Source organism: Leptinotarsa decemlineata, unplaced genomic scaffold, assembly GCF_025532065.1.
Source record: "Leptinotarsa decemlineata unplaced genomic scaffold, Ldec_3_MD MMD2_tig00002974_RagTag_RagTag, whole genome shotgun sequence".
Classification (NCBI taxonomy): domain Eukaryota; kingdom Metazoa; phylum Arthropoda; class Insecta; order Coleoptera; family Chrysomelidae; genus Leptinotarsa; species Leptinotarsa decemlineata.
This window is the reverse complement of record NW_027412578.1, coordinates 10,284,820-10,310,956: the sequence shown is the minus strand read 5'-3', so window position 1 is coordinate 10,310,956 and position 26,137 is coordinate 10,284,820. Positions and strand designations below refer to the sequence as shown.

At 33.3% G+C, this 26,137-nt stretch overlaps 1 protein-coding gene across 4 annotated transcripts in view; it reads right to left on the bottom strand.

Annotated features, from left to right (window-relative positions):
• polybromo (protein) overlaps positions 1-26,137 on the bottom strand; it is a 45,919-nt gene that overhangs the window by 6,723 nt on the left and 13,059 nt on the right. For all 4 annotated transcript variants that reach the window (XM_074177457.1, XM_074177459.1, XM_074177461.1 and 1 more), the window contains exons 8-19: positions 24,975-25,145; positions 24,570-24,895; positions 21,064-21,570; positions 16,540-17,204; positions 12,113-12,342; positions 11,890-12,056; positions 11,656-11,828; positions 10,082-10,254; positions 7,032-7,094; positions 4,220-4,381; positions 3,317-3,577; positions 1,297-1,571 (exon numbers count right to left, since the gene is read on the bottom strand). In XM_074177457.1, coding sequence (XP_074033558.1) covers positions 1,297-1,571; positions 3,317-3,577; positions 4,220-4,381; positions 7,032-7,094; positions 10,082-10,254; positions 11,656-11,828; positions 11,890-12,056; positions 12,113-12,342; positions 16,540-17,204; positions 21,064-21,570; positions 24,570-24,895; positions 24,975-25,145 — 3,173 coding nt within the window. The remainder of the gene's footprint in view (positions 1-1,296; positions 1,572-3,316; positions 3,578-4,219; positions 4,382-7,031; positions 7,095-10,081; positions 10,255-11,655; positions 11,829-11,889; positions 12,057-12,112; positions 12,343-16,539; positions 17,205-21,063; positions 21,571-24,569; positions 24,896-24,974; positions 25,146-26,137) is intronic.

Genomic DNA, 26,137 nt, shown 5'->3' with positions numbered 1-26,137 from the left:
TTCTTGGGTGGACCTTCTAGGATTTTCTACTACTGCTTGAAGTCAAGCTGGTTTCTTCTGTGCATACAGGTTTCGTACGCTCCTTCTTATGTTTATATTCTAGTGAGCCGGTCTGTTTGGAATTCTTCAAAATTCTACTTACACTTGAATAGCTAATTTGTTTGTCTGGATGCCGCTCGTTGAAAATATTTGCAGCTTCGCGCATTGTTTTATAACCATCATCACAGATTGAAACTAATTCTGTCTTTTCAGTTAACGTTAATAATACTGGGCGAGGCATTTTTAAATGAGGACAAATATGAAAATGTTTTACAGGTAAGTTTTAACAAGTCACACTATCAAACTACAGTATTGATTTAGGGCGTATGTGTTTTTTATTCATGGCTATCCGCGATAGATTTTGGAATGTTTTTAATATCTGTTCTAGTTGAGGCATTGTTGTCAGCATAAAAGAAATTTTATACTTTTATTGACAGTTTATTCATATGAACATTTAGTTAGTAAAGTATTTGCCTCGTTAAAAAGAGTATTTGTTTTATTCTAGAGTTCTGTTAAATATATTTGCAAAAAATTTGAAGTTGACGGTCACCTAAAATCAATTCTAAGCAACTTTTCTCTTCAACATATTTCTATATTTTTTTTTGAAATATGGGTACTTTACTCTTGATCGAACTTTATATGTTTTTGCCTATCCTGTATGGTGTTTGTAATAAAGCCATTTCGGGTACACTTGGTATAGTTTTGGAACATGCACCAACTTTTGTCAAGAATAATATTTTCTGAGAAATCGCTAATAAAAAAGTTTCCCATTTGTTGCAGACTTAGTGGACCACACTGTATAAACGCCATCCACTCGACCATCGACACAGTCAAGTGGAAGTTAAAGTGCGGTACGCGGAGCGATCTAGTGAGCGGTAGACATTCGAATAATAGTTGAAGTGTGTGTTGTATTTAAAGTGAAATAAAGTTAAGTTTGATTATTGTTTAATGTAGTCAATTATTGGTTACTCACGGGAAAAAAAAAAGTATTATAGGCATGGGGTGTAACGTTAGGTATGTCATTGATTTAATTAATTTGTTTATTACTATTTTTGTAGTAACGAAGCACAACATTTTTTACTTGAATCGATTTTTTTTATTCAAGTTGTTTCTATAATTTTTTGATCATCCTGTAAATAAACATTGAAGCCATATATGAAAATTTGAAGCTTTCTTGGAATTCCCACAGAATTTAAATTTTCTGGGTTTTGAAAACAAATAAAAAACAGTATTTCAAACATTTCAAAACAAACTTACTTGCTCCGATTCTCTGGCGGTACGCTCCTTCCGTTGCCCTTGTTGATGTGCATATCACGCACGTGCCTGATCAGCCTCTGAATGTTCGGGAAAGGCTGAACGTTTTTCTTGTTTCTGCCGCAATTGCGCCAGTAGCAGTTGAATTCCGAAATTTGATTTTCGGTATAAAAAGCCTGCACATGCCCTTGCGATTCTTTGTCCTTGATGCAGTGCTCAATCAGATCGACGACTTCTTCGAATTGGTAATCACAGTTGTCCCAAAGACATTCGTAAACCTTGGTACAAATCAAGTATTCAATGTTGGTACGGTTGGTCTTTATATAATTCAATTATCGTTATTCGCAAATAAAAATGTTTTCATTTAGAATTGCAGTTAGGGTTTTAGACTCACAAGACTTTTTTCATATTCCGTTCGCCAAATATAACACTGAAAAGAATTCTCCAAGTGTACTTGGTTTGATATAATGCAACAATCTACTTTAAATTTGGGGATCTGTTGAGACAAGACACAACATCCCTTGTCTTACTCCTATTCGTGTCAAAAATGTTAAATATATGCTTCAAGGTATTTTTATTCGGGTTTGGAAAAAATATTTTCAATATATTGATTCAATAATTGATCCATTTCTATCTATCAAGTTCGGAAGACATTGAAAAATAAAGGACTCCATGTCTTCTTGCTGTCTCTCCCAGTATTTGTTTCTCTTCGAAAGAATACTAGATAAAGGATAAAGGAATGTAGTGATTACCATTTCTACAATGCGAATTATCTTGAGAGAATATATAATTTTTTATCGTCTCAAATACAAAATTTTCGAGTACACCATACATAAAAAAAGAGGGGATGTTCAGGGAGTGTATTTTTGATAATCTTTCCAATTTTATCCGAGATTTTTTCCATGCTCATCAATGGGGAATGTTCCTCCTGACGAAAATCAAGTAGTTTTCATAAAAGAGCTCTAAAACAACGCATTTTAAACTTATCATTTCAACCTTTTTCTTTAAAAAATTATTAAAATACTTAAAAAAAGATAAATGAAATAATGCATAAAGGGATTTCTATTTCACCATTTGGCAACATCGGTTATAGCTAATAAAGGACAATGAATCTGTTACCTGTATGAGACAAACATAGATGACATATTTCAGAGGCGTGCTGTTCTGTTTACCTATGTTCCCAGTTCTGAGACATTCTGTGACATATGATATTTTGTGCACCTAACCTATCTTCCTCTATATAAATAAATAACAAAACAACTGTTGTTTATGTGGCTTGTGGAGGTGGTAATGAACTATAATTTATATTTTGCCTTAATTGTTGATTTATAAAGATAATTTTCCTTTTTTAAATTAGAATATCTAGGTAACTATAAATTATTTCTTCTTGATACATACGCTGTTGCCAATATGTGAATTAGAAACAAATTCCTTCAAAAATTAAAACAAAACATTTGAAACATCAATTTGAATACTTTTCGAAGTGAATTTGAAAAACTCATGAATTAAACTCAACTTTATTTTGTTCAAACTTGTATTTGCTGTAATAACCCAAATTGAGGAACATTCCCTATTCTAATGATAATTAGAATTGTCTCTTATAATGGCTATGATTTTTTTTATTACAATCTTTCATCTGGGATACCTCAGAACCAATTTGTACCTCAAGTCACCTATCTTTAGTATTAGCAATAATTTCAATTCAATTTCAAATTTCTGTGACATCAATTTTGATTTCCTAGAATATATTGTTAAAAATGCATCTCAGTTTTTCATGGAGAATTTCTTATTTTCTGGTATAGTTTTACTATTTCATTTTATTATATTATTATTATTGTGGAATTATAATTATGAAGCTTTAATTGCTTAGTTTTTATAACCATACATCATATTCATAATACCAATGTAGTACAAATTATTAATCTAAACGTAAAAAAAGCAAAAACGAAAACGATTCAATCAGTGAGTCCGATCCTGAAGAACAGAATCCGATAATAACCTACAATTTAAAAAAGTAACTTACCACATCTACAGGTGGTGGAGGTGGAGCAGCTGGACTGGAACACTGTTCTTCGAGCAAAAGCATAGCCTTCGTCTCCTCGTTCAGTTTCGAAGCTTTCTCCTCCCATTGCTGCTTCTCGTGCTGTGGCAGGGACTTCCACTCGCTTCCGACTATGCGACTGATATCACCAAACGTCGATTCGGGATTGTTCTGGACGATTTGCTTCCGCACTTCGCGCGAATACAAAATGTAACCTGTCACCACTTTGTTCTTGTTGGATTTCTATCAAAATAAGGCAATGGTAATCGTAAGATGGCCAGGTGATAGGCGGTAGTTTCGAAAATGACATGGTTGTTTGAATGAATACACTTTATTTTTTACAAGAACTATTCTCAGTTTGGTAGAATAATATAACATTTTCAACAGGAAAAATAAACGAAGCTGAATCAATAGAGAATCTGTTGAAGTGTAATAAAGGGCAAACTGAAAAGTTACTGCATAATATAAACCAAGTTTGTTTTTCAGGTTGTGGAAGGTTATATACAAAAAAAAAGTGAGAAATATTGTGTCCTCAACAAAAAATTGTCTTTCAAAGAAAGTGATTAATTTTATCATGAAATCACATCTTATCCTGATTTTCATATCATTATTTTTCCAAACGAAAATTCATTTTCCCTACACTACATAAACTTCACTGTCGAAACTACCACGTAAATACACCGTCACTTATTGTTACTTCCTAAAAAATTTCATGGCCGAAACCAAATTTTGACTACACTCATGGAATTTTTCAAAGCAGTGATGTTAACATCAAAACGGTAAGACATACATAATAAAAACATTCGCACAAGAATCGCACCATGCTTCGCTTCCAATACAGAATAGCCAAAAGCGATTTGGCAATCCTGCATACCACTCACGTACCTTCTTGGTAGGAGCAGGGGTAGAAATAACGGGGGTGGCGGTACCAGGAGTTGGGACAACGACGGGAATTTCGCCTGAACCGACCGATGGCGGGCCACCATCTAGGGAGTCTTCCATTAAAATGTCCATGTCGTTCATTTTTGTAAACTGAGGGGATGGTTCCTAAAAACGGTTTGGTTGTAGTATTACGCTAAAATTTTGAATCAATATCAAACAGAATCGCTGTTTTATCTTCACTGCTGAATCTAACGTTTGTGTAGTTAAGAAAAATCCTTTTCAGTACTGCATTTTTGATATAACAGAGAAAAGTTGACCAAAAGGGCAATGGGGTTATTGAACTCTGTTTCAATTAGTAACAGTTCCTTTACCTGTTTACGGAAAGTACTGAATAACGTATTGAAAACAACAGCCCTACACAGCATGACAGAGGAAAAGAAACATTTTCACATAAATTCATTCAGGGAGTTGAATTTCTTGAAATTATTACAAAATTGTTCGCATAGACTTTTCATGGCAATAACTTTAAATCAGATTCATTGTGTTATAAAACCACAATGAAGGTTATTTATTTCACATTTTATATTTTTAACTCTAAGTGAAATGTAATTCATTTTTTGAGTATTGTTTTTTACCATTCTATAATAAAAGTCGTAGAAAATAATGTACTTCCTGAATAAAATTACTCAATGTTTGTCACATTTCATTTTATATCAAAATTATTATAACTGTTTTGTTAATCGCCTAATATGAAAACTCAACTTATGATGATGCACTGTTTGGAACCTTTGATGTAGTAATGAATATTACTGGAGTTGTTTCCCAACACCAAATCGTTATTTTTAACACCTTGACACGTTTGATCTTCCTCTTTGAAGATGATCACGTAGTGATCGAAACACGTGTCGAGGTGTTAAAAATAACGATTTGGTGTTGGGAAAAAACTCCAGTAATATTCATGAAAACTCAAACTTACAATGGCAATAGGGTTATTAAACAGCTCTGTTTTAATTCTTTTCATCTTTACTGTTCATTGAGAATTCAAGAAGCATATTCATGAATTTGGCTGTATCTTCAAGATACTTGATATTCACCCGTATCAAAACGGTAAAGGGGGTTTCAAGATAAAAGCTAATTAAAAAACAATAAAAATCTGATGAGTGCTCAAATTGTGACCTTTTGGATATATTTCAGATTAGTTATCAGGTATTTACAGTACACCCAGAGTTCAATGAACCCCAAACCTTTTATCCTTCAGGTAATTTGTTAGGATTCAAAAAAGCAAATACTGCACCGTTGACGAAATTTCAAGACAACGCCTTGCTGATATTTCTCTTTGAAATCAACAAAAACTCAATATTAGTTTAGATTAACGATATTTAAATTCAACATATTACTCATTACTATATAACAAAAATAAGCACACCCTTGCACATCACAAAGAATTAGATTCAGAAATATTTAATAATAGAAAGTTATTTTTACAGTTTTACAATCACTAAGAAATCTTGCTTTCAGGTCATTATTAAAATAGACTCTAAATGAAATTTACATTTCCAGGAAACGGAGCACTATCCATCGTATTATCCATGGCTGCTACTTCGAATGTCGCTTCAGCACATGCACATCATAAGAAACAACTGATTTTTTTATGAAAGTTCCGGAAAATACTCTAGAAAACAACCGAAAACGCTTTTCAACACAATCTCACCGTCATCATCGCCTTGTATTTTTGACAATCTTTTTGACAGAAGTTGAGGTTATCCGTAAACGCCAGCGGGAAATTTGAATTTAGGGCGGATGACACGTAGGCACGAATATAGGGTGATCTAAGGAACTACAGTTGACCGTTTGCCGTTTTCTGAAGAAGCTAAAGTTGCATTTCTTAGAGAAAAAAAGTTGAATAGTCGCCATATCTCGTTTTTTCTTGAAATGATAAAAATTGAATATAATGGATGTTGAGAAAACAGGCTCTTGAAAGCAAGACTTGCTATTTACCCGACAGATATTGTGTTGTGTTTACGTTATTTGCTTTATTCATTATACTTAATTGTTTTGATTGAATATTGAGTACACCATTTTTGCATTTTTGTAAATTGTTTACCTCAAAGTGAAGAATTCAACTCCAAGACAACTGTCCGTGACATTTGATTTTATAATGATAAGAACAAAAGTTGAAATAAGAAACATGTTAACTGGATAAATATGATAGAATTAAGTTCCAAGACTTTGAATGAGACAGAATTCTAGTTTTACAAATAGAATATTATTTCAAGAAGGCACATTTTAGCCCTAAATTATCCCATTTTTAATATTTTGAAAAAGGGTTGACAATATACGTGTACAGTGAATATACGTAGTAATATGTAGAGATTTTCAATCGCATTTGTTACAAATGTTTTTTGAGTTTATTAGGATAAAAGAGAAATTCTGTATGTATTGAAATATATTGACTGAACTTTTGTACAGTGACGAATGTTTTCTATGACATGGACTATGAAAAATTTCAAACATTTTTAGAAAATAATTCAATTGAAAGCCCTTTTAATTTTGAGGGATATAGTAAGTACCAGGCTAAGACAGAAAAAAGTCCAATGCAGTCATTTTCATAAACAATTTTGCTAGTAATTTGAGAATTCTTTGACATTTTTAGCACTTTTCAAGACTGTTGTTACTCTGTTATACCGAATCAGTAAAATTGCTGATGAATCGAATTATTGTGAAAACTTTACTTTTTTCTGACCAATGCCTTGAAGTACGGGTAAGTACCGCCATAAGTTGCATTAAGTTTTGCTGATAAAAATTGTTCACTTACTACTTTCAAAGTTGACGGAGTTTCTGATTTGGGTTCTTCTGGTTTTTTCACCGCCAGGCTCACCTGAAACACAGCAAAACACATGCCACACCCAAAAAGACGAGAATAGAATCATTCATGCTGCATCTAAAATTTACTCTCAAACATGCACTACAAAACATTTTGCGGATATAAATTGTGGATGTGTTCAAAAGGATATGCGGTTCCTAAACTACTACTTAGTTATCAAAATCAAGTCAATTCCGTTTTCTGTATATTTCAAGAATAAATATTATGCTATGAGATCCAAACAGTTTCAGATTTAATTTATAAAGAACTAGCTGACCCAGCGAACTTCATACCGTAAATGGATTGGTTTGAAATGCTGGTTGTAAAAGACACGGAACTGAACATTTCTTTGCTTCACCTCTACAGAGGGAGACCTTTCATAAAATTAACAATAGAGATGTGAGCACACAATGAATTGTATTAGGCTGTTTCAATCAATAGTTTTGACCGTTTTAATGTCATGTGTTTTGTAGCTCCATATCTCAATCCTTCATCTGGAGTACCTGAGGGGTCGATTCTTTGACCACTTCTGTTCTTATCATTTATCAATGACCTCAGTAATTATGTCGACTGTAATAAGTTATTTTTTGTAGATGATTTAAAAATGTATTTACCTGTCGAAACTATCGAAGACTAATATATTGCAACGACAGTTAGAACATATACAGACTTCGTGTGACTATACTCAATGCTTCCAAATGTAGTGTCTTATAATAGAAAAATGTCAGTCATCGAGTACAATTATCGAGTAGATACCATTTCACTGTCACGAAGTAACTCAATTAAAGATCTTGGTGTATATTTTGATCAGAATTTGCCTTTTTCCAACCACATTAGATCGAAAGTTACTGAAGCATATTGAGAGTTTGTGGCTTTGAAGTTCGCAATTGTAGATCTTTTTCAAACATATCTGCCCCAATTACTCTTCATCAGGTCAAAATTAGAATATGGCTCTGTTCTATGGTCTCCATTCTACAATTGCTATAATACATTAATTGAAAAAGTGCAATGTCGTTTCCTAAAGTTTATTTACTTCAAATCTTATGGTATCTATCCTGATAGAGGTATTCCATATGAATAATAACATTCAATATTGAAAGTCTTGAATTACGTAGAAAACTTGCTGGGATAATTTTTCTGTATAAATTACTGCACAACAATCTGTATGCTATGGAGGTGTTATCTCTTATAAATTTATGTGTGCCTTATTTTAGAACTAGAAGTACAAAAACTTTTTACAGCCGACTGGCCAGAACCAATTTGTATCTCAAGTCACCTATCTTTAGTTTAATTTCAGTTTAATTTCAAATTTGTGTGATATTATAATTCCCTAGATTCTAGGGCCTAGAATATATTGTTGACACTGCATCTCAGTATTTCATGGAGAATTCTCAATTTTCTGGTATAGTTTTTCTTTATTTCATTTTTTTATATTATAATTTTGTTATTCATTTTCTCAAATTGTAACTTTGTAATTATAACGATCTATATTATTTTTTTAACATACTTAGTTAACCCTGTAAATGATTTTTAACTGTTGGATAATAAAGGCTATTATTATTATTATTAATGAATATTTATTCTGTGTCGTGGTATATACCGATCGACACACCTCTTTTCAGCTCATTACTATATTGTTGTAAATCATGCCCTAAAGAAAATAACGTCGGCCGCCATTGGTAGTCAAAAACCAATCGTGACGTAGCTAAGAGTGCGCGAATGTTCGATGCTGGCTGCCGTTCTACATGCAGCAAGAATAATGCTACCGTGTCAGTCAAGTGGAAGTTACAGTGCGGTACGCGGAGCGATCTAGTTGGCGGTAGACATTCGAATAATAGTTGAAGTTTTAGTTGAAGCGTTTAGTGTAGTTAAAGTGAAATAAAGTTGACTTTGATTACTGTTCAGTGTAGTCAATTATTGGTAAAAATATGGGGAAAACGTAACAATATGATCACGTTGAGCGATTTCGACTTTTCTTTACGAATTCAAATTGAACTAAAGCGCTATCGAAACAGACCGAAAACTTTACCAGTCATTTGGCAATGATAATGTTGAACTCTTCGACGTTGATTTGCGAAATTTTAGCCTCGAAGACGAGCTCCGAAGTGGTCGACCTACAGTAATCTAGGACGAGGATTTGAGGACCCTGGTAGAGACTGACCCATCACAAACGGTGCATGGAATGGTAAAGAACTGGAAGTCGACTCCGATGCGGTTTTTGATGGTTTAGAACGTATTGGAAGGGTAAAACAGTTAAAAATTGGGTGCCACATGAATTGAACCATCGATAGAAATTGTCACATCAAAGTCTTTTTTTTTTCGGATCGGATAATAATAATAATAAATATGCACTTTTCTTTTTGACAAAGTCATAAAATTTGAACAGAAATCGTCAAAAAAAGAGACAAATATATCGAGACAAAGCGTAGATACTAAGCCTTAACTTCCGCCTGTTCATTAGTATGTTACATTACTTTTACTATTCTATTATAATCTATTCTTTAAGGCATTTCCATTTCACGTCACAATAGGTTGTTTTCCTTACAAATGAGCGTTATTATACTCACAAATTTCATTTTACCTGTTCATTTCCTCTCACTTTTTGATTTTATTAATTTTCATTTTTTCATAAATTTCCAATCCAACTCTTTTTTAGACAACGAAAGTCCAAACCTCTAAAATTCAAGAACCGTTGTATCTCTATTCACTTTCGGAATTCATTATGAAATTTCACAATCTGAAGCTGCTTGTATCTTTAAAATAGTTAAAAAAAAAAGTGAGATTAGTAACAGTTTCAAACTGTCAGGATCAGCACCAAACCAAGGGCACATCCATCAAACGCGAAGATTAACATACAACACATAATTTATTCCATGAATGTACACTGGTCATCAAAAACTCAATTTCGATTATAACTAAAGCTCTTTTCGCCGAATCACCGAAAGGTCCACTCAAAGGACCAATGAAACGCTGAAAAAACATCTAAGCTACTGGGCACCTACCTTTGGCGGGCTTAAAATTTTCGTAAAGAAGTAGATCTCGTCTTCCGTGACAGTCGGAGGGTGCGAATATTTCTTGAGGCCATCTGCAGGAAGTTTCTTGACTTGTCGATTGATTTCGTCATACATCGACGTACAAATGAGCACGTCCGACTCGGGAATTTCAGTCAATCGGTCTATAAGGAAACATCACACTGCTATACTTACCATCGGGATACAACACATTCTTTAGTTTTCATCATTGTATTAAATGCATCAATAAAAAATGAGTGAAACCCTAATAGTCTGGTTGTGTAAAAGTTTTTGTGAGAGCTTCAAGATACCATTAAAAAGATAGAAAAAGCAAAAACTCTGTTAATGGTACAATTGGTTATTATGTTTTCGAGTTCAAAATTAATCACTGCTGATATTTATCAGGGTTATATTCATCTGTTTGCTTCATATCCATCTTCATTCAAATGGAATACTAAGAAAATAAACATTGTAAGCTTGTACAATTAGTGGATACCCTCTGTAACAATTTACTGCACGACAAGACTACAGATTAGATTTTAGTAGATTCAAATAGATGTAAGTAGAGTTTGCAATCCTAATTTTGTGTATTACTGTTATTGGTATATCCGTAAGTAAATAAATAAATAAATAAATAAATAAAGTGCATGTTCCACATGTCGATATGCCCAAGGCGACATTCTCTTGTTTTCGGAGAGCTGGGTATTTATACTTTGTTCTGTTACTTGTAAAGTATTTTGAAGCTCTCCTCAAATTATTTTTTGTTGATGAGTTATTTTCTTAGTGTTTATATGCCTGACCTACCACATTTACTGACTGCATCAAAATGACCAATAAATTATTATACTTTTTAATCAAATGCTAGGGTCTAGCAGCTAGAGCTTTTACTAAAAATGGTTATTATTTTCAATTGATTTTTTAAAGTATGATAATTCATCTTAAGCTGAAAAAAGACTAATATAATTGAAAAAGCTCAAGAATTTTAATAAAAGCGTGTGAAAGAAGAATGCAATTATGCAACTGAATGCAATTATTTTAATTATGCATTCACATATTTTCAGTTCGAAACATATGGTATCAATAAATATCAATATTTCTAAATATTCAACAGAGACCTCGTGTCCCAAACCCAGAACTATAAAATACTTATGAGACAGGAAAAAGGCATCACAGGTTCATATTTAAATACTTATTCCTCTAACAAAAAAGTCCAAATATGACTACAGGAGATATAAATTTTTATTGCAAGATCGTAACTTTCATTCAAATTTTATTTATAACATATTTCTTCACAATTATGCTCTCGTTGATTAAACATTTTCTTCAAGTTGAATATTTACATAAAAAAATTCAACAATTTTCAAAATTGAATCTATTATTTGAAGACTGCTGTAAAAATTGAAAAAAATTCAATTTCACATTTATTCATGAACAAAGATGTTGTAAAATAAAAAAAGAGTGTCGAATACTTTAACTTTTTGAAATTTTCCATTCTTATTGTTTAAAAAATTTTTATTGCATTGCTTATGAGATAACTGATCAACCCGCCACTTCAAAATACTCACATGTGATGAAATCGTTCACTTCCAGTACTGAACACTTCCCTATAATACTGACTATCGGATTGGCGTCCTCCAAACTCGACAGGAACACCTCCTGCTTGTAAAACAACCTGTTCGGTGAATGAGGAATTTCCGAAGGCGTTATGAACCATGGCCCCCGAAAGTAACATTTGCCACTGCGAAAAAAAACAATTCAAAAACGTAAGTGGAACGAGAAATGCAGTTGAAAAAACTCACTCCTTGGTCTCCCAAATACTGTCGATTTGCGCTATAATTTGTTTACCACCCTCCGCTACTACATATACATAATCACCCGTTTTAACCACCCCGGAACATATCGTGTTGAACTGTTCGTAGTACGTGTTTCCATCATCTATGTCCATACTGTGAAAAGCCACAACATTCTACAAAAAAAAGCAAAATTTTTATGTTGTTCTTATAAACCATACAATTAACTTACTGGTTTATCTCTCTCCTCTAATTTTTCTAAATCTTCCAACTCTTGGAGTTCATCTTTATGTTTCTCAACGCGTTCACGGAACACAGACATAACCCTCTTCGGTTGAAGAGGTTCTTCCCTCGGAACCAACTTTAACGTTGGATTCTCGGGATATATTTTAATTTTTTTAAAGCTTCTTAACCTAGTACTATATCGGGATTCACAGACATAAATATCTTTCTCTTCATAACCTGAAATACAAAACATAAAAGTCAGAGATAAACCACTTACGATTTGAACGTTTTGAACTGTTTCAACCCAGCTTTTTACAAATGCCAAATCCCACATCTATTATTCATATCCATATAATGAACTACCTAATCAAATAAAAGATGTGAAAAGTATTATTGAATAAACAAAACTAAAAGCTTTTTATACATTACAACTCACAAATCATTACGCTCCTTTACAAGAAGGATGCACCTAATAACAAAATTCTTAGATGTATTATGATGCACTGTTGAGAAAAATGGGGTACTGTGGAATAATAGGAATAGCACTGAAGCTAATTTCCTATCTGTTATCAAGTATTGAAGATCAGAGAGTACTCTCCAATAAATAAAAAGAGGAGTTCCTCGGGGATCAATACTGGGCCCTCTTCTCTTTATAATTTACCTAAATGATCTACCAAATGTTTTCACCTCAAATGTAAAGACAATTATGTATGCAGATGACATTTGGCATCAGTATCGGTGAAGAGGAGTGTTTGCGATCCTTGACAAAGTTATGGAACAAGCAAAAACCTGGTTCTTGGTGAACAAACTCGTACTTTAGAAAGAAAAACAAAATTCCTGATTTTTCAAACTAGCCTGTTTGGAGTTCGGTGGCTCAGATTCACCCTCATGGATTATTTGTCATTCAAAAGAAAGCTGCGAAATCTATTGTAGAAGCAATTTTTGAAGACTCCTGTATGCCAATCTTCAAAAAATAATGCCCCTTTACTCTCTTATAATTTTTTTATTTTTCAAAATTTCTTATTGAAGTGAATTAGTAATAATTTCTGTTCTATTTGATATTTTTAAATATAGGATAAAGAAAATAATAAGAAAGTTATTTTCTTTATCCTATATTTAAAATGAATGTGTACAAAATAAGTAGGTCATCAATCAAACATGGTCAACTTTTCCTAGTATGACCACTGGGAAAATGATTTATTGTTCTTTCAGCTTGGGTATACCAGTTATATTTCTTACTTCATTTTCTTTATATAGACTTGAGTAAGGCATTTGATCTTGTAGATCACAAACCTCTCCTAACAAAGCTTGAAATGTATGGAATCAGGGGAATAACCCACAAATGGTTTGAAAGTTACTTAGAGGGTAGATACTACTATGTAGAGGTTAACAGAAATAAATCAGAATACAGAAATTGTTGCCTCGGGGTTCCTCAGGGTTGTATATTAGGTCCACTCTTATATATAATATATGAAAATTACCTTTTCTGATGACACATCTTTATTCTCAGGAAAATATTAAAGCCACAGTTAATAAAGCATCTAATGAAATAAAAAGAACCCAAAAGTGGTTCTCAGACAATGGTCTCTTTGTTAAATGAAAGAAAAACTGTGCTTTTACCTTTTAATCATTCAAGAACCACTCCAGATCACAGTTCACTAGTAATGTCAATTAATGGATCAATTCAAAAACAAGAGCAAACATTTTTGGGTTTGAAGATAACAGAAAATCTCAAATGGAACAAGCATACTGATACAATTTGTAAAAAGATCTCAATTTGTTATTGTATTCAACAACTACGCTGGAATGTAAATAGATCACTCTTACTAATGTACTACCATGCATACTTTCATTGTAACATTTCCTATGGTATTATAGCTTGGGCAGCATCTAATGATTGTTCCAGAATACTCAAAATTCAAAAAAGAACCATAAGGTATATAGCAGGAGTTACTAGAAGGACAAGTTGCAAACTCATCTTCCAAAATCTCAGAATATTGACTGTTACAAGTATATATATTTATGAGATATTAAAATATGTAAAATCGCATATAACCAGTTTTCCTACTCTTATTGGTAATAAGAATGATAATACTAGAAATTCCCTACAGGAAGTGCCAACACACAGATTAGTTGTATCTGAATCATGTCCCAGGCTTATGGCCATTAAATTGTACAATAAACTTCCAAGTACAATAAAAAATCTGGCTTTAAAACAGTATAACTATCAAATCAAAGAGTTGCACCTGGATGAATCCTATTATTCTCTCAAAGAATATATGGATGATAACTTATGACCCTGCACATATGTAACATTTAAAGAATATTTTAATAATGATGCTGTTACATAAATAACAGATTAGTTTTGGTTTTGACTATTATATATTATGTAATAGCAAGTTGTTTAAGACCTCTGCTGAACTTATTTTAAATCCTTTGACTTACTTAATTAATATAATTTTTTCCAGTGGCATCTTTCCTGATACTTTGAAAATATCTAAGGTGATTCCACTCTTTAAAAAGGGCGATAAATCCCAAATGGACAATTATCGTCCAATTAGTATCATTCCATTAATTGGCAAAATAATTGAAATCATCCTAAAAGATAGGCTTTACTCTTTTTTTGAAAGCAAACTTTATTTCAGCGAATCCAAGTTTGGTTTCCGGAAAAACAAAAATATTACCCACGCCGCTTTCAAGGTTGTTGCCGAGATAGTGGAAGGCCTTGATCAGGGCAGGCATACTTCTCTGATATTATGTGACCTGACCAAGGCCTTTGATTATGTTTCACATTCCCTACTTATTGAAAAACTAAGTTATTATGGCATAAGGGGCACTACTCTGGAACTCCTTCTTTCATATCTTACAAACAGATTTCAGTGTATTGAGCTAAACAATTTAAATCTGATTTCAAAAAAATCGAGCATAGCGTCCCTCAAGGTTCAATCTTGGGACCTTTCTTATTTATTGTGTATATAAATGACTTATGCCACGCCATGGCACCTACTAAATGTTTTCTATTCGCTGACGACACAACAATTATTTGCTCAAGCAAGTCTTACACTAACTTGAAAGACTCCGTCATCACAGTACAAAACTCAGTTAAGCTTTGGTTCACGAAGAATAAACTCAAATTGAATGAAAGAAAAACCCAAAATTTGATTGTCTCCACAAATTCAAATTATCGCGAGGGGGCAAATGTATCGTTTCTAGGCATTACGATTGATGACAAATTAAGCTGGAGAAATCATCTTGACCTTGCTGTTCGCAAATTATCTTGTGCTCTCTTCGTTCTGAGAAGGTTAAAACATGTAACGAACCCTTATATTATGAGAATATCTTACTTTTCCCTTTTTCATTCTGTACTTTCGTACGGTATTCTCCTTTGGGGAAACTCTACTAGTGCAATTGCTGCTTTCAGATGCCAGAAAGAAGCCAAACGCATCTTGGCTAACCTGGGATACAGAGACCACTGCCATTAATTTTTTATTCGTCTGGGTATTATGCCTCTGCCTACTTTATATATTTATACTGTTCTGCTAGAAATACATCGCAATAAAGATACTTTACTAAAAAACTCTGACATCCATAACCACAATACCAGATCAGCTGACTTACTAAATACTCGTCATCACAGGTTATCTTTAAGCCGCAGAAACTCCCTAAATCTGAATCTATATAACATTCTCCACCACTTTATCAAAATATTGGAATTCAAAAAATTTAAATTAGTCCTAAAAAAACTACCTACTAGACAATTGCTTTTACAGTACCGATGAGTATATGGACTCGGTTAGGTACTTTAAGCCTTATAAGCTATCATAAGTACGGTTAATCATGATCTTTTATTGCATTTTAATATATATTGCACATGTCTAAATTTTAAATCTTATACTATATATTGATAATCTGTTACTAGACGTAAATCGTTCTTTTAATTATATATATATATATATATATATATATATATATATATATATATATATATATATACAACATTTTAGTCCGATTTTAATAATGATGCTGTCGCATAAATAGCAGATTATTTTAGGTTTTGAGTATTATATATTATATAATATTATCTATGTAAATTGTATATTGTGCCTCTAAGTGTATGTAGTTTGTATTTTCAATTTTCTATTTGTACACGTTTTGAAATAGTTAATGTCATCTATAGATTTTCAATACGTCACTGGAAAAGGTTCAAAATAAATTTTTGTGTAGCGCTGCCTACAAAATGGGCGTTCAAATGGACCAGAAACATAACAAGTTGCCTTTTAATCTATATATTTCAATATTCGTATGGGTTTCATAACTGTTTTTGAATTGAACTGTTTATTTTACAATGTTGCAACTTAGGGTTTTCTTGTTTACACTGAATAAATAAATAAAAATATGGAAACAGTTCCATTCGCATAACAATAACACACTCACCTTCCGGCCGCATCGTGAAGTAATACTTAACGTTCACCACACAACACCTGTCTCTGACCTCTTCGAGAGGAACCGCGACGTGAGAGTCTGACTTGAACACTTCGCGTTCCAGAAACTTCCTTGTCGTCAAGTGATATGTCTCGGCCGGCCTCAAATAATAGTTCCCGTAGAGCATCTGCTGCCCGTTATTCTCCCACAGCCTCTCGATGTAGAGGATGTGGGGCTCGCACCCTTTTTCTTTGGCGTCCAGATACACAAACTCGCCCACTTTAAATGTCCGCTGGTTGCATGTCATCGACTCGCCGACCGTTGAGTTCGCCTCTTTTATTAACGAGTCTTCCGAGCTACGCGTCTCCGTCTCGTCTTCGAGAGACTCCTTGAGGGTTTTGCTCACGCGCACCTGTTCTATGGCAGCTTTGGCGTCCGCTTCGGAGAAGCACAGCGCCGGAGAAGAGAGGAGTTCTCCGTGCCTGCACAGCTCGTCGCGTTGCTTTATGAAGTACATCTGTAACTCTATGGCATCTTCGAATATTTGGGAGTCAGTTCTGGAGAGACGCCGCGCCCTGTTCATACACGCGAAGAAGTCCTCCTGGAAGGTGTCCAACCTCTTGTACACGCCCTTGTCCAGCCTCCTTTTGAGGAGGTCCAGAGATAGAGCTCTTACTCTGGAAGAGAGATAATCAATCAAAATATATAAATGTGACAAAGCTTGCTGAGTAATTAATATTTACATAAATAATATAATAATAAAAATGAAAAAGAGGAAAACGTCAATGTACAATATTGAAAATAAATAAAACTATACGAAGTAGATAATGTCACAAAGTTATAAAGTAAAAAATGTGTAAAAAATATTTTTTTAAATGTATATATACATATACACACATATACATATATACACACCTATACATATATATATATATATATATATATATATATATATATATATATATATATATATATATATATATATATATATATATAGGGGCAAACCGCGGACACGTGTTTCTGTCCACGAATTATTTCATTCTTGATTTGTATCATACACACTCGATAAAATCTCTATCTGTATATATATATATATATATATATATATATATATATATATATATATATATATATATATATATATATATACACATATACATATAGTATTTGATTACAGATAAAAGTCATCAATACTGTAGTAGTTCTTTGACAGAAGAAGTTGCTTCAGTCTTGATTTAAAGATGTGTACATTTTCAGAATTTCTGATATTGTCGGGGAGTTTATTGAAAAGTTTGCAGCCCTGAAACTCAAAACTTCTTTGGAAAAGAGCAGTGGGATGTTGACTAGGTAATAATAAGTGGGCATTCCGAGTAGAGTGCTTATGATAGGCTTTGTTAGCAGGTAATGTGTTTCTATTTCGATAGATATATGTGCAAGCTTCCATTATATATACTCCTGCTAGCGTTAATATTTTCAAATTCTGAAAAGTTTCTCTACAGGAATCTCTATAGCCCAACTTAGCAATCATCCTAATAGCATACTTTTGTATACATAACACACGAGACACGGTAGAGGATGTGCCCCAGTTGAGGATGCTATATCTAAGATGCGAATTGAAGTTTGCGTAATAGACAGGTAATGAAATACTTTGACCACAATGGTGGGAGAGAAACCTAAGAGAATAACAGGCTTTTGTAAGTTTATTACATAAGTGGTCAATATGTGTCCTCCATTGAAGTTTGTCATCAAAAACAACACCCAACATTTTTGTTGACTTGGTTAGGTTCAATTCTAAAGCAGTATCAACAAACAAATTCAACCCCTATTGTTGTCCAGTATTCATCTTGAAATTTAACAAGTTAGTTTTGGCTTCATTCAACATTGAATTGTTTTTCTTTGACCACATAATAACTTTTTTGTAGGTCTCAAGAGCTGTGTTTTTCGCGGAGTCCATATCGTTTTCAATAATTAATATAATAATAATAATAATAAATATACTTTATTGTCTAAAGATACAATAATCTTATCGACAAAGTGTAGACATTCATAAAACTTTATATATCATGGTTCACATGATATTGTCAATAAAATATAGGACTATCAATTAATTTAATTTTCAATTGGTTGTAACTAGTATTAAGATAAATAAATTAAATAACACATATAACATACTGAGCTGATGTTAGACGTCAGTGAACACTGTCTCAAAAAATTCCGTAATACTATATAAAGCCAGATCCAGAAGAGAAGTTTTCAATTTTTTTCTGAACACAGCATATGTTTCAGAATGTTTTATTTCTGTTGGCAGATGATTGAATATTTTGGCAGCGTTATATATGCATGAATTTTTTATGAAATTTGTTTTTGGGATTGGAAGTTTTATGTCATTTCTCTGGCGGGTGATTCCATCAGCGAACTTGTAAAGTGTTTTGGTTTTATATACTAGACAGGCAGTTTCGAGAATGAACAATGAGGGCAGAGTTAACAACTTACGAGTTTTGAATAGTTCTTTACATGATACCCTGGGAGCCGCCTTACAAAGATAGCGAATTGCACGTTTTTGAAGAACAAAGATTGAGTTGAAATGTACTTGATTACAGACTCCCCAGAAAGCGATTCCATATCGAATGTGCGATTCGATCAAGGCATGATAAACCAGAGGGATATCCGGCAAAGCACAGTGGAATGATACGCAGTTAGTTTTTTTAATATTGAAGGAGAATAAATTAGCATCGCACCACTCTTTGATCTTTGTAATCCCTAAAACTATTTTTGAGTGCAAGTTATCAGCATCTTTATCGTACCATAGAATGGTAGTGTCATCAGCAAAGATTGTGAAAGAACCGTCGGTTGTAATATTTACTACGTCGTTAAAATACAGTAAGAACAAAATTGGTCCCAGCACTGAGCCCTGAGGAACCCCACACTCGACGGAACCTCCATCTGAGAGCCTATGTGTTCTCACAATCTGAGTTCTCTGTTTAAGGTACGATTCTATCCAATCATAACTCTGTTTTCTGAAACCATACTGGTTTAGTTTACGCAGTAGAATTTTATGGTTTACACAGTCAAATGCTTTTGACAGGTCGCAAAACACCGCCGCACATGCGTCTCCACGGTTTAGTGTAGTGTACAGTTCATTAAGGAAGACAATATATTAGCAATATATTAGCATCATCAGCATAACACGTACAGTGAATGGCCGAGTTCTTATTTAGGTACACTGACAAGTCATTGGCAAAAGCTAAATACAAGAAGGGTCCTAGAATGGATCCCTGTGGTACCCCATCCTCAATATTTCTTTTGGTACTTAGACTTTTTCCAACTTTGACTACTTGTCTTCTCTTATATAAGTATGAGTTTAGTAAGGATAAGGGTATTCCTCTTACACCATATTTCGAGAGTTTGTTGAGCAAAAGATTATGGTTCACACAATCGAAAGCACGTGAAAAGTCAATAATTAATCCTAAAACAAATTTCTTTTTGTCTAGAGCACTTACTATTCGATTTTGATATTCACACAGTGCTGTATCAGTGCTTTTTTTCTTAGTGAAACCATGTTTTGGAGCGATAATAAGTTATTTGCTATGAAAGAGGATTCCAATTGCTTATGTTAATTTCATAAAGTTTAGAGATACTTGAAACAATACTAATTGCTCTATAGTTATCCATACTGTTAGGGTCACCTTTTTTAAAAATAGGAGATACACTAGCAAGTTAAAGATTGGTCGGAAAGATGCCTTTTGAGGTTGAGAGATTAATTAAAAAGGTCAGGACACTACATAGTTCACTAGAGCAAATTTTCATTATTTTATTGGAGATTCCATCAATCCCAGTAGAGTTAGGGTTTTTCAATATGTTAATAATTTGTGTGAGTTCCCATTCAGTAATTGGAAACATAAAAAAGCTTGAGTTATTTAAGGTGACATTGCTCTCGAGAAACTTTGTGTCAACGGAGAAGTTTTCAGATATAGTCCTAGTAAAATGTAGATTAAATTTTTCAGCTATCATTTCATCTGAATATTGAACATCATTCACTGTTATAACTATTTCACGATGTTCCATAGTTTAATTTTTTTGTAATTCCTTAATTATGGCCCAAATTGTTTTAGATTTGTTGCATGAGTTTAATATCAACTCATCATAATATTGTCTATTCAGCGATTGCAGTTTCTCTCTGTATTCTTTATTGCACTTCTTACATTCTTCCTTAAATCTATTATCATGTCTAGCTAATGTATTAAAGAATGAAACTTTATTTTTCAGCTCCCTTATTTCACGAGTCATCATTATTTTGTGTAATTTTTTTTGGTTGACCCAAGGTAATTTTTCTTTTTGAGAACGATATTTTAAAATAATATGTTAAAGTTTTACTAAAAGCATCATATATGCTAAGTTGGGCAACTCTGAGCACATATAATATACAAAATATATAACTTACAAAATTTAAAAGGTTATGAATATATATATAATCGTACTGCTTTAAAAAAATAAATTACAGTTTGTGTTACCAACACATACACACATAAAACTTACTTCTTCCCATCCACTTCATCGTGCTCCGGTATATCTGACATCGAGTCCGAATAACACCTTCCCTCGTCATCCTGATAGTTGTAGACGTTGGTGAACAGGTTCAAGAAAATATCCTGAACGGCAGCTTGAAAGTCGGGTACCGTATTGTCGTCTTCTTTGAGCTGCATCTTGGTCTGAAATAAGAACCTCTGCAGGACGAGGGCGTCTTTGTAAATTTGAGAATCGGGTTCGTTATATTTACAAGCGTTGTCGAACATCAGGACGAAATCGGCAACGAGCTCATCCAAGTTCTCATAATCGTTCGCTCTGATCCTGTGAGCCATTTTTTCCATGTCGATGGGATGGGTGATCACCTCATAGTAGTCGGGATAGTCGATTTTCGAGGGTAGTTTCATGAATATCTGTGAGAGCTGCCTGTTGTCTTTCGGCTCTCTGTAATACCTGATGGATTCGTAGAGGCTCTTCAGGGTTCTCTCCAAAGGGGAGAGTATCCGCCTTGGTTTGTAACTGAAAAAAAAAATATTGAGTTGAATTAAAAACAAAATAATATTCTCTCTCTAGGTATATTTGGTTCAAGATGTTGAAGGAAGAAAAAAATCAAGAAACCGGAACAAATTTGTTGAACGTACCGGGTTTTTTCATGTTCACTTGTATCCTAAAGCTACTAGATAAGACCTGGATTTCGTGGATCATAGAAAACATAGAAAAACTGGGCACTTCCAATGGTAAAGTAAATAGAAATGTTGTAGAAAATCTATTTCCTATTGAAATGTATTTTTTTATTTTGGAGAAAAACTGCAAAACTTTCAATTTTGAGAGAGAGAGAGAGAGAGAGAGAGAGAGAGAGAGAGAGAGACGTTTATTGTCCTAAAAAAGAGTTCTTGTTGACAAACGATTATGAACAATGTCAAAGTAGTATAAAAGTAATTCCTAAAAGCCCATTTATATAAAATAGGGTGTCAAACACATTTTTAAGAAACAAAATAAATGCTATACTATTTAAAATTCAAAATTTCCCTAAAAAAATATGCTATATTGTAGTGACATACAGTAGTAAACTATAATTCATAAAAAGTGTTGTCATTGCAAAATTCATCTAAACTATAATAAGATTTATCAATCAGAATGTCTCTTAATTTTTTCCTGAAAATATTCAAAGAAAAACTCTTCAGGTATATGGGAATTTTATTGTACATCTTTATTCCATTGTATATCAATGAGTCCTTCACCATTGTTGTTGTAGGCAGGGGAAGTCTGATCAAGCTAGCTTGACGTGTATTGTAGTGTGGCTCCTTAATATCCTCACGAGCAGATATATTTTTATGAATCAGACTTACTGTTTCAAGAATGAATATATAACTGTCAGAATTCGTTGTTCAATGAATAATGGTTTGCAGTGATCTTGGAACTTTGCCCCGCACACATACCGGACAGCTCGCTTAAGTAAAACGAAAACGGTCTGCAGCATGCTTTTGCTGCATACTCCCCAGAAGGCAATCCCATATCTTATATGTGCATCCACAAAGGCAAAGTACGCAGATCTTGCAAAGGTTCTACCCAGTTACTTCGAAACTGACTTCACTACAAAGCAGCCAGATGCAAGTTTTTTATTCAACTTGATAATATGATCCTCAAATTCAAGTTTATTACCAATGTGAAGTCCTAAGAATTTGAAGGACAATTTCATCTCGAGAATGTTGTTATTCAAACTAAGAGGTGGGAGTTCACATTTGAAGGTGAGGAGATGGGTTTTATCAAAGTTTAAAAAAGCTTATTTGAGTCGCACCAGCTCTTAATTTTTTCCATGTCTACAGTGGCATCTTGAGCTAGTTTTGTAGGATCTTTTCCCTGCCACAGCAACGTTGTGTCGTCTGCAAATAATGTGATGCTATCAGTTAGATCCAGTTGTGTTATATCATTAATATACAATAGAAACAAGATGGGTCCTAGGATGGAACCTTGAGGGATACCTGCTTTGATTTCTCCTACATTTGAGTTGGTTGAGAGTCTTACAATTTGCTTTCGATGCTATAAGTACGATTCAAACCATCTAATGCTTCTGTGCTCAAAACCATAATGTTTCAGCTTCCGCAGTAATATTCCGTGATCAACGAGATCAAATGCCTTGGAAAAGTCACAGAATACAGCTGCTGAATAGGCAACAGAATTCATATCACTATAAATCTTATGAAATTTTTTGTCTGGAACTTTTTGGGGTGAAAAATGGTTGGAAAAAGTTCAGTCACTTTCAACTTATTCACTTGTTAGCTTTGCATCTTATTTTTTGTTTCTGAGTGTGGTTTTTGAAGGATTATCATATTTTTGGCCAATTATATTTAGTTATCTTCTTAAAGGAAGTCCCACCTACTTTTTATGAATATTCATAGTGAGGGCTGATGAATTCAAGTGATAATGCGGGATACAGCCAAGTACTATTGACGACAGATTGATACAACACTGTCGGATTTGAAAGAATCAAAATGGGAATATTGGTTAATGAAGGGGGCAACAATTTTTGCTTATGAGAATAAACTAAATTTTTTCCCTAAAGTCAGGAAAGTCAGTATTAACAATAGGTGTATGTCTATTTGTTTTCGAAATGATTCTCATCCCACGGTTTGGCAACTTTTGGAGGTGATTTATTTTATTAAGGTTAAAAGAAAATAACAGTGATGAGCAGTAATCAAAGTTTGGCTGAATTATTGTGTTATAAATCTTTATTTTGGCTTCCATTGAGAGCATTTGTGCAAATCTGAAAAAAAAAACTTTTTCGAAATTTTTTTGTGTATATATTCAAATTGACTTTCAAAAGTCAAGCAATTATCTGAAAACCTAGGTACTTAACTGACAAAACTATTTCTATTTTTTGTTTCTATTGTTTGTTCAGGTGTAAGTTGATACTATTGACATTGATATTATTATATTTATATTTTGTTGTTAAAAGCATTCCTTCAGTTTTGGAAACATTCAATTTAAGTTTATTCCTTGTTGAATATTAATGTACATCATTCAAAACTAAATTCATTTTTTGTATTGCTCCATCCAATCTACAATCGCTACAAGCTAACAGAGTATCACCGCAAAAAATTAATGAATATGAATAGCATTTCAGATGACACACAGATCCATTAAACATACTCTTTGTTTAAAAGAGTAATTTATGCAATGAATGAATAAATAAATAAATACAATCATAATTAAAAGAGTATAAATTCAAATTTAAAAAATAAGAACTAGGACAATGTTTAGATCAAAAACAAAAGCTTGAAAGATATCAGTCTATACAGGGCAAATTCATAAAATCCTGAATTGAATTAAAACAGTTTTTCAAAAGGTATGCTTTGAGTATCCTTTTGAAAATGTGAATTCTGAAAAAGATATTGGAATTAATAACTATTTCAGTGTCATTTTTATGATGTGTTTGAACAAGATGATGAAGCTCTTGAATTCAAGTGGATAAAATTTGTGTGCTACGTTCATCATGCCAAAAAAAAGTGTCTACATACGGTTTCAAAACTATCCTTTCCCTCTTAGGCTTTTCCGGAGTGACAGTGATTGGCTTAAGCTGAGATATTTTATCTATGAGGATCTTTTCCAGCAAGTTGGCGTCTTCGTAAATGGGCGAATTCTCTTCATTGAACTGCCGACAGTTGCTGAACATCAATTTGAAATCGTTCACCAAGTCGTTCTCGCAGCTGTACTGTTCTGCCTTAATTTTGGACTCGATTTCCAGGAAATCTATAGGTTCCGCTATCACTTTATAATAACCGGGATACAATTTTTTAGAGGGCTTCTCCATAAAAGCCAACATTGGCTTCCTACCATCTTCACACTAAGGACAGAATAAAGAGAAACATTTAACACATTTTTCAAGACAAAAAACACAAGCCGCAGCCCTAAAACTCACTCACCGTATAATCTAACATGTATTTGGCCAAAGTGTGCAATTTTTTCTTGAGAGACATCGAATCTTTTGGTGGTCTTCCTCTGCTCGGAGTGTGAGGACCAGGTGTGGGGTTTTTAGGTTTAGGCCCGGGTTTCCTTCTGACCGGTTCTTCAGTTGGTGTGGTCTCTGTAAATATCTGAAATCCCATCCCGGAACTGAATATGATTCAAATAAGAGCTACTCCAGCAAAAAAGTTAATAGCAGAAGCAAGCGTTTATTGTTGAATAGTGCAAAGCAAAAACAAAGAACACTACAGTTACATTTCAATTGTTACCAAAAAACAATGGATTATCAACTCTACTCTTCCTCAATAATAAGATTCCATACTAAAATAATCGTTCAATAATTGTCATTATAAAATACTCATAACATGATGATAATAATAATGTTTTTTTTTAATGCTACAATTATTTGTATAAAAAAACAATTACAACATATAATGAAATGACGTCACACACAATGATATTTCAAAACTATGTTTTAAAAAATCCTCAACACAATAGGGTTCTAGATCTATAAGTATTTTTTTATTTTTTTTTATCGATTGTTACTGGCAGAACGTCTTACAAGTACTGGTAACTTGTAAAAATTTCATTGCTATATAGTAGGGAAATTTTTCAGTAAGTCTCAATGTATGATATTAAATGAGGTCATGCCTCCTAGCGTTTTATTCGTGTTTTCATTATGTTATTTTTCTGCTCAAGTAGTTCGTAGATAGATGGTGATGCATCTTGCATATCAATACCATTGTTTGATAGTACATATAGTCTTTTAATGACATATATTCAATTCTTTCAACATGTTGACTATTGGCGTGTCTCTTGGTACACCCAGTATGATTCTCATAGCTCTATTTTGTTGCTTTTGAAGTCGATCCAACTTGTTTTTATTAGCCGTAAATAGTATTGAAGAACAGAAAGTAAGATGTGGTAAAACGATGTATTATAAATTGCAATTTTCGACCATATAGATAGGCTAGGCGGCTAAGTGATCCTCTCACCAGAAAATTGACCTTATTGGTGATAGTTTATATCAATTTCAATACATGTTCTTTGAATGTTAGTCCTTGGTCAATCAATACTCCCAAATACTTCACCACATACACTTTCAATATCCTCATTAGCAATA